The sequence below is a fragment of the Gadus morhua genome, chromosome 17 (genome assembly GCF_902167405.1).
Source record: "Gadus morhua chromosome 17, gadMor3.0, whole genome shotgun sequence".
In the NCBI taxonomy this organism is placed as follows: Eukaryota; Metazoa; Chordata; class Actinopteri; order Gadiformes; family Gadidae; genus Gadus; species Gadus morhua.
Window position 1 is genome coordinate 10,379,674 of NC_044064.1, and position 10,000 is coordinate 10,389,673.

The following is a 10,000-nucleotide window of genomic DNA, read 5'->3' on the forward strand; positions in this document are numbered from 1 at the left end:
CAATCTTTAAGATTGAATGCCCACTTGAATTGGATTAGGCCTTAGCGCGCGCGCTCTCTCTCTCTCTCTCTCTCTCTCTCTCTCTCTCTCTCTCTCTCTCTCTCTCTCTCTCTCTCTCTCTCTCTCTCTCTCTCTCTCTCTCTCTCTCTCTCTCTCTCTCTCTCTCTCTCTCTCTCTCTCTCTCTCTCTCTCTCTCTCTCCCATTTGTTCCTCTCCTCCAAAGTTTTGTGTTTTCAAACTATATGTGATTGTGTTGCACAAGTCTATTTGTGTGTGCATGCCCGGGGTCCATGCACGCACTTGCCTCTGTGTGTGTTTGAGTGTGCGTTTGCGTGTGATGTGTGTTCGTGGAGACTGCCTAACAAGACACCCAGGTGGGTAGCAGGTGTTCAGACCAACCTAGAAAGATGACAACATAAAAACATCAAGAAATACATGCAGCCATCCTGGCATACACTACATACACACACAGACAATACACACACCATACACACACCATACACACAGGTAGAGTGCCTTTGCGTTATTAACACCTAGCTGTCCATTACACGGTAGGCTAAATACAGAATGTACGAGAGAAAGAAGGAAAGAATGAGAGAAGGAATGAAGGAAAGAATGAAAGAAGGATAAAATGAAAGAACAAAATAATGAATGAACCAAAGAATGAATGAACGCATAAACCATTGAATGAACAAATGTATGAGCGAGGGAGCGAATTGTGATGAATCCATTAATGAAGGAACCAACGAATGGAAGAACATAAATGAGAGCAGGAAGATCGAAAGGCAGAACGAACAAACGAAAGAAAGAAAGAAAGAAAGAAAGAAAGAAAGAAAGAAAGAAAGAAAGAAAGAAAGAAAGAAAGAAAGAAAGAAAGAAAGAAAGAAAGAAAGAGGGAAAGAGAGAGACCGTAAAGAAAGAAAGGAGGAACAAACAGTGCCTCCCAGAGTGAGCAAACGATGCCATTAGGTGTGTGTGTGGGTTAAACGCTGCAGTGCGCTCGCTCCGCAGCAGCCTACTCCGGGGTTACACTAACTAGCGCTCGGGAACGCGCCCATGCGGGGAAACCACGGCTGCTTGCATAAGAATAATATTCACTTTCCTCCACATGGCCGTTCTCGCCGGCCCTTTACGGAGAGTTCAGTGCTGTGTTGACGATGTTAATGTGTTTAGTGCAGCGCCGTGGTAATCCTGGAGCCATGGGACACCCCACGCCCTCCCCCCGCCAACACGCGGCCACGCACGCATGCATTCATGCTGAATGGACACATGACGCGCACGCACACACGCCAACACACATTATCGTATGTGATGTGTGGCGCAGAGGGGAGGAGAGGGGGAGGGGGTCAGGAGAGGGGGGAGGAGGTGTAGATGAGGAGTGGGTGGTTGGGTGGTGGTTCAGTGGTAGTTGGGTGGTGGTTGGTTGGTAGTTGGGTGGTGTTTAGCGGATGGTTGGGTGGTGGTTAGTTGGTTGTAGGGTGGTGTTTAGGTGATGGTTGGGTGGTGGTTAGTTAGTTGTAGGGTGGTGTTTAGGTGATGGCTGGGTGGTGGTTAGTTGGTGGTAGGGTGGTGGTTAGTTGATGGTTGGGTGATGGTTGGGTGGTGGTAGGGTGGTGGTTGGGTTGGGTGGTGTTTAGGTGATGGTTGGATGGTGGTTAGTTGATGGTTGGGTGGTGTTTAGGTGATGGTTGGGTGGTGGTAGGGTGGTGGTTGGGTTGGGTGGTGTTTAGGTGATGGTTGGGTGGTGGTTAGTTGGTTTTAGGGTGGTGGTTAGTTGATGGCTGGGTGGTGGTTAGGTGATGGCTGGGTGGTGGTAGGGTGGTGGTTGGGTTGGGTGGTGTTTAGGTGATGGTTGGGTGGTGGTTAGTTGGTTGTAGGGTGGTGGTTAGTTGATGGCTGGGTGGTGTTTAGGTGATGGCTGGGTGGTGGCTGTGGGAGGCGGGGGCTGATGGCGTCGACTGGGGAGTGGACAGTAGCTTGTGGTTAGTGTAGCGTGACAGCGAGCGTTCATCTGAAGAGATTTGCAGGGCTTGTGAGTGTAGGCACGGGGGGATAGGACTCCTGTTCCTCTGCATGCGTATGTGCGCCTGTGTGTGCGTGTGTGTGTGCGTTGGTGCGTGTGTGCGTGTGTGTGCTTGCGTGCATGACATGTTTTTCCTTGTCCTCGGTTGTCTGCTGTTGACTATGTATGTAACATTAATCAATTAGTGTGTGTGTGTGTGTGCGTGTATGTGTATGTGTACTCTGCCCCCCAGTGAGTCAGTATGCTGAGAGTGAGTATGTCTAAGCCCCAACAACCAACCACGGCTGAGCGTTGTGCATACGTCCTTTCCCCTCTCTCCCTCTCTCTCTCCCTCTCTCTCTCTCTCTCTCTCTCTCTCTCTCTCTCTCTCTCTCTCTCTCTCTCTCTCTCTCTCTCTCTCTCTCTCTCTCTCTCTCTCTCTCTCTCTCTCTCTCTCTCTCTCTCTCTCTCTCTCTCTCTACACTGTTCCTTTTCTCATCTCTTTTCTCTTTCTCTCTCTCTTCTAATCTGTTCCTGTCTCTGTGTCACATTCTCTCTCCCTCTCTCCCTCCATCTCTCTCTCTATCTCTCTCCCTCCATCTCTCTCTCTCTATCTCTCTCCCCCTCTCCCTCCATCTCTCTCTCTCCTCATCTCTCTCTCCCTGTACTCCTCTCGATCATCCCTCTCTCATCCTTTCATTTCAATCTACAATTCAATTCTACGCAGCTTTATTGGCACGTCTGATGAGTCACAATGACAATGCCAAGACAGTTTTCAACACAGTACGTTCAACACACAACCAATAAACAAAAGTGTGTGATGTGTGTGTGTGTGTTTGCGTATGTGTGTGATGTGTGCGTGTTTGCGTATATCCACAAAGGGCTTTGTGGATGAGTCAGTTTAAAATGGTCTGTCCCTCTTGGTCTGATCAGAGCCAATGGAAGTTCAGCTCTCGTTGTCCAACCCCGAGAGAGACCTCCCATCCTGCTCTCTGCCTGACCCAACCCATCTTCTGTTACTCCCTCAGTCCCAGGTCACACCCTCTTTACTTATGCTCGGGGTTCAGGGAAACTGTCAACTATTTCAGGATTAAATTAACCAATCCCCTAACTCTGTTCTGTTCTTCCCTCCTCCTCTCTCTTTCTCTCTCTTTCTCTCTCCCTACCTCTCACCCCCTCACCCCCTCTCCCTCTCTCCCTCTCTCCCTCCCTCCCGCTAACAGGAAGATCATCGAGGTGAAGATCATCGATGACGAGGAGTACGAGAAGAACAAGTCCTTCACCATCGAGCTGGGGGAGCCCATCCTGCTGGAGATCGGCCAGAAACACGGTGAGCCCCGAGGGACTTCCAGAGCAGGGCCCCATGAACACATATACTCTAAATATATACATAGATAAGTATAGAGAGAGAGAAATTAATAGATGGATAGAGAGAGAGAGAGAGAGAGAGAGAGAGAGAGAGAGAGAGAGAACGAACACACATCACACAAACGCACACTCAAACACACGCAAGCACTCACAGAGGCAAGTGCGTGCACGGACCCCGTGCACGCACACACAATCCGACTTGTGCAAACACAACCACATATAGTTTGAAAACACAAAACTTTTCAGGAGAGAGAGAGAGAGAGAGAGAGAGAGAGAGAGAGAGAGAGAAAAAGAGAGAGGGAAAGACAGATACAGAGAGAGAGGGGAAGAGAGACAGAGAGAGAGTGAGAGAGAGAGAGAGTGAGAGAGAGAGAAAAAGAGAGAGAGAGGTTCGGGCGTGTGCAGAAAGAAAGGATGAAAGGATATAATAAAGGAACGGGACGGACGGAGAGAAGATCTAATTGAAATAAGGTCGGGTAGAAAAGGAGGATGTAATTAATGAAGGAAGGAGTTAATTGACGTAACATTCATACAAATACGGTCACATTCTATTTAATTCCCCCCCCAAACCCCATTGGACGGTATTCCGGGTTTTAAAACAATTGGATTTCCCCCCCTCTTCTTTGTAATGCAAATGAATGCATACGCCGTCTGAAGCTGACAAATTACTTTACTTAAGCGAAGGACACGCATAGGGTGTGTCTGTGTCACGCACGTGTGCACAGACACACACTCACACGTGCACGCACACACCCAGTAGCTGCGTGCTGAATGTGATGCATTATGGGGTGACAGGCAGGTTGCATGTTGTTGTCATGGAGGTTTTATTACGGCTGCAGCAATGCTGTCACAATACGTGAGCCCTGATATATACAGTGTACACACACACACACACAAACACACACACACATGCATGCATTTGTATGCATACACACAGATGCAAATGAACACACGCACACACACACACACACACACACAAACACACACACATGCATGCACTCATATGCACACGCACAAATGCAAATGAACACACGCACACACACATGGATATGCACAGATGGAAGTGAACACATGCAGACACACGCATGCACATTCGCACACACAGTGACACACCACAGACAAACAAACAACGGAGCACACAGGGTTAGAAACAAACACAAGCTTGTGTGCACGTACACAAAGGTATGTATGCACACACATCACATGCTGGCTCATTGACATACATCCATACACACTTACACACACACACACCAAGCACACACACACACGCACCCACACCGCGTTAGAAACCAGTACAGGTATAGACTCGCGAAAGAGGTGAAGGAGCAAAGAAATACCTGCACACACCCACAGCGACACACAAACGCGCGCACAAAAACACATGTCGTAGAGCCGCCTCGCTCAGCATGTGTTAGTCAACCGGAGATTACCGAAGCTGACGGGAACTGCCACCTTCTGTAAAGGCAGCGTGAGCAGAGAGAGTTTTGGGGATCTTTGTGTTAGCGTAACGTTTGCTGAGCCTATGTAAGATTCCACTGTGAAACCCAAAAGTCAATTCCTCCGTGACAACTTGTGATCTGTGCAAAGGGACGATGAGGTGTCATACACGTGGGATGTGCCGGTGACATCTGCCCACGCACAGAGTTAGAATTTGCCCCTTATTTCTATTTTTTCCCAACTATCACAGATGCTGTTAAAGCCGACATGAGCTACGGTAATCCTGAGCCTTTTACGAATCACCTCTGTATTGGAATCCCTGTAGCGTAACAACATGTTTTGGTTTGCTATATCTCCTCACGCTTATTCAAATCGAAGGCGGAGTGCCCTTTGGTGGTGGTTGTAGACAGTTCTTCTTGGGGGTCAGCTGTTCTCTTCCAGGGCCAATGAGACCATTTTAGGAACCATTCAACGCCAGTGGTTCTTTGAGCAGTGCTTTTTTGAATTAGGGCTGTTTTTGTCATACACGAGTTGCTTGGTAATGTTTGTCTGTTTTTACAGGTTGGAATAAAGTAAATCTTACCACTGCAGGCTTATGGTTCATCCTTAAAGGTTTAATATATAATTTCCGCCACTAGGGGTCTCTCCGTGAAAACAATAACAAAATACGTAGTTTGATGACATCTGAACTAGCGTGGAAACTGAAAATAAATTTATGCTCATGGACAATTGATGCCCCAATGTTTTATTCACGTCCCGTTTAGCCACGTTTTGTCATTTCATTCTAAGGAAATTTCTCACATATAAATTGCATAACGTTAACCCGCTAACCGACCATGCGATGAGTTTACTACCGAAACAGCTAGTGGATCACGTTATGTGGGGCAGCCCAGCACTGTTATCCATGGTCAAAACAATCAAAATAAAAATGTCTTGCAAGATATACACAAGAACTGGTTGAGATTAAGGCTGTGTTTTGGTTCTGGCATGGGTTGTCTGCGGATTGATTCTATTAACACATTCGGCCGTCCGTCATCTCTAACGAGAAAAGCCGCCAACAATCCTCCACCTCGTGCATGTTTTGATTCAGAGGCTGCGAGAGGAGGGGCTGTTCACAGAGGGCCTGTTGTCAGCGTGTTGGTGAGAAAGCGAGAGCAAATCAATGTGCGATGTGCACAGCTTTACAGTGAAATACGGTTTTACCTACTTAAAAAAGAAAATCGATGTATAGCAAACACTATCGACCGAATTGTTTGATACAATTTTTGCTGTCTCTGTGGGAAACACTGCATTGGCATGAGACACTTATTAAAGACGCATATCATAGTTAGCTAGATCTCTATTGAATTAAATCAATAAATGAGGCCGACGGTGTATTACTGTTTTCAAGTGATTCTCAAGGAATGTATTTAATTGACTGTTAACGTGAATAAAACTACAGATTTGTCAGGGTTTGAACGTTGTTTGTAACAATAAGGATATGTAAATACTCAACTCGACAAAATTTATAACATAGGTCTAATCGTTTTCATAGGTCTAATCATCAGATTTTGAGATATTGATTGTAAGAATAATGAAATAAGGTTAGATATTTCTTGCTTGCAAAGAACATTGACATGGCATTATAAGTCTGTGTATGATCATTTGCAAAAAATATTTGGATCCTTTCTCTTTCAAGTGTTCTGGCGCCCCCCCTGACCCCACTCACAACCTCCAGTGGCGCCCTTATGCCTTCCTACGATTATCTTCCTGTTGGCCTAATCAACCGATTCCAACAGGTCAACCCATCAATCAAGCCATCCGACACGCCCTCACGCTCCCGCCCCCTTTTTTTTGTCTCCTAGGCGACTCCAATGAGAACAAGCCGGTGGTGGGGGCGGAGGACGAGGAGGTGGCCAAGATGGGCTGTCCCAGTCTGGGGGAGCACACCACGGTGGAGGTGTTGATCGAGGAGTCCTACGAGTTCAAGGTGAGGTCGCCGCCGGGGGGCGTTGACCTCCACCACCACGTGGCACCTTACGTCGCCATCCTCATTCCATGCCCTAATTTGGTCATTGTGGTTTTGTGTACGTGCGTTTCATTGGTGTCATGTTGTGTTTATTTTTTGTGTCTGTATTTTTGTCCTCCGTGTGCGTAGAGAGCCGTCGACGTACTCTTGTCCCGATCCAAACAGGTTACCCCATTTTTCATATTTGTTTCATTTCTTCCACTGCAGTATTTTACACGCGCCTTCTATCGCTTTCCTTTATCCCTCTCATACCGCTGAAAACACCCCTGTGCCCCCCTTAACACACACTCACCTCCCAAACCAGATGTCTCATACTTGTGTAACCCCCTTTTTCACTAACACATTGCAGCATGTATTCAATTACAGTCAAACGACAGTGGTACAAGTCTTTAAGCACGATAACAACCTTATGGGTCGGGCTCCGAACGCCTGGTGTTCCCCAGTTGGGATGGACACACGCACGGTAGTATGAACAGGCCATTACCAGCACTCACGATCACAACACAGGCAGAGATAGGGGTAAACATATGGAAGGTCATTGTGTGCCATAAAGCATCATTCATCAAACAAGCTACTGTAGATAGTAGCTACTACATTGATTGATTCAAAAGATGAAGAAAGACTGAAAATGGCTAGGGTGGCACACGTAAAATAAGTTGATTTAGTCTACTTTGACTTGAACAGCAGTTCTCGTTGAAAGGAGATTCAGAATGTTTTCCCAGAGAGCCCTGCGCCCTTTAGCATGAGGCAGGGAGGGGGAGAGAGCGGTCTGAGTCTGCTGTGGTTGGCCGTGTGTCTGAGGCTCTTGTCTCCGCTCCGCACCACAGCGCATGGTGCTTGAGGACACGGATGAGTCCGATGAGGAGGAGATCGTAGGGGCTTGTGTCCCCTGCAAGAAGTTTAACGTAAGCCCCCTTGTGTCCGACGACGCCCCTCCCTGCCCCCCGGTCGCCGTCGGTGGGGGTCTTTTGGAATCTAGTTTTGAATCTGGTTTTTGGTCTTGGCTCTGATTGAAATGCATGATTCGGGGATCTTCTTTTCTCTCTCTAATGAGGTTGAATTAACTACTTGTGGAGTGGTGAATGTGTGTGTACGTGTGTGTGAGTGCGTGCTTGTATGTGTGCGTTTGTGTGTTTGTGTGTATGTATGTGTGTGTGTGTGTGTGTTTGTCTGTGCATGTGTGTGCACACGTGCACACCTGTGTGCCTGTGTGTGTGTGTGTGTGTGTCTGAGTTTGATCTTTTAATCCTTCTGATCTCTCTTCTGGGGTCCATTTGCACTACTTTTGCACTTGAGAACATGTTTAAATGTGTGTGTGTGTGTGTGTGTGTGTGTACTTGTGTGTGCGTGTGTGTGTGTGTGCAGAACACGGTAGATAAGCTGATCAAGAAGACCAACTTGGCTCTGGTGGTGGGCAGCAGCAGCTGGAGAGAGCAGTTTGTCAACGCTGTTACGGTCAGCGCAGGTAACACGCCCCCACACACACACACACACACACCTCCCTCCCACACACACACGCACCTCCCTCCCACACACACATATGCACACACACACACACGCACCCACACCCACACACACACCCACACATAAACGTGTTTGCACGTTCACACGTGCAAACACAAAAGCACACCATCAAACACAAGCATATGTGCCTAATTAACAGCTTGGCACTGCCTACACAAAATGTAAATGTAACGTCGGAACAAACACACAGTAGAAAGTGAGATTCACGGCCGCTATGTATCCATACACCGTCTCTCCAAACCCCGCTTCCCCATCGAGCTCCATACCTATCCAACTACAGATACAAGGTCTGGCCCTATCTAAGGACCCTGCCTCCCTACCTAGTGATCTAGTTACTCTGTCCATGCACCTCCATACAGTACCTACCTCCATACCTAGTTATCTTAGCTACTCTATCGATATACCTCCATGTGGCATACGCTACCGTCTTCTGTACTCTACCTACCTCCCTACCCTACCAATCCTCATTACCTACCCTTACTACCTCCCTCCCTACCCTACCAATCCTCATTACCTACCCTTACTACCTACCTCCCTACCTACCCTTACTACCTCCCTCCCTACCCTTACTATCTACCCTTACTACCTACCTCCCTTCCTACCCAGCCTTACTACCTTCCTCCCTCACTACCTACCTCCCTACCCATACTACCTACCTCCCTAGCCTACCTACCCCAACTCCCTAAATCCCTACCTCCCCTTACTACCTACCTCCTTACCCACCCAAACTACCTTCCATTACTACCCCACCTCCCAACCTACGCACACAACCCACCCGACCTACCCAACTAATCAACACGGGACCAAATCCCCCCCCCCCCCGTTCTCCGTTACCTAGGCGACGACGACGACGAGGAGAGCGGCGAGGAGCGTCTGCCGTCCTGCTTCGACTACATCATGCACTTCCTGACGGTGTTCTGGAAGGTGCTGTTCGCCTTCGTGCCGCCCACCGAGTACTGGAACGGCTGGGCGTGCTTCGTCGTGTCCATCTCGCTGATCGGCCTGCTCACGGCAGTCACCGGGGACTTGGCCTCCCACTTCGGCTGCACCGTGGGCCTCAAGGACTCGGTCACCGCCGTGGTGTTCGTGGCCCTGGGCACCTCCGTTCCCGGTGAGCGAGCGTGCCTTTTTTTTTTTTGTTTGGGGACGCTTAATGGACTGCGTTGCTGTAGAGCTTTTTCCCAGGCAGTAGGCGACTCAAAGCGCCTTTTTCCGATTTTTGCCTGACATTCACCCGTTCAAGCACAAAATGAATGCGCTCATTCATGCACACATTCACACGCCCGACGGCGACGTCGGCCAATGCAGGGAGACAGCCAAACCTCGTCGGTTGGGGCGGTTGGGGTGAGGCGTCTTTTCCCTCTGGGACACCTCGACGCTCGCTGCTAGGAGGAGCCGGGGATCGAACCGGCAACCTTCCGGTTACAAGCCAACCCGCTCTTTCTACTGAGCCACATGTCGCCTTGTGAGGACGTGTGTTTTTTTGTGAGGACGGGTTTCTTTAAGCGAGGAGGCACATGATCGCAGGTGGTTGGGTGTTTGTTGTCGCACACTGTGTTCACACATAAGGGGTTTTGTGTGTGTGTGTGTTTGCGTCCCGGTGGAGCACACAAGCGGGTCCGGCGCTGTTTTATGCTAACAACCGTTAAAAAGCGAAACAA

At 48.6% G+C, this 10,000-nt stretch overlaps 1 protein-coding gene across 1 annotated transcript in view; it reads left to right on the forward strand.

The window, feature by feature from the left end:
• Positions 1–10,000, forward strand: part of slc8a4b (solute carrier family 8 member 4b) — a gene marked incomplete in the record, with an annotated part of 62,219 nt that overhangs the window by 46,825 nt on the left and 5,394 nt on the right. Inside the window, 6 exon segments of the mRNA XM_030339191.1 lie at positions 3,226–3,332; positions 6,652–6,776; positions 6,945–6,980; positions 7,643–7,720; positions 8,181–8,280; positions 9,178–9,450. Coding sequence (XP_030195051.1) covers positions 3,226–3,332; positions 6,652–6,776; positions 6,945–6,980; positions 7,643–7,720; positions 8,181–8,280; positions 9,178–9,450 — 719 coding nt within the window.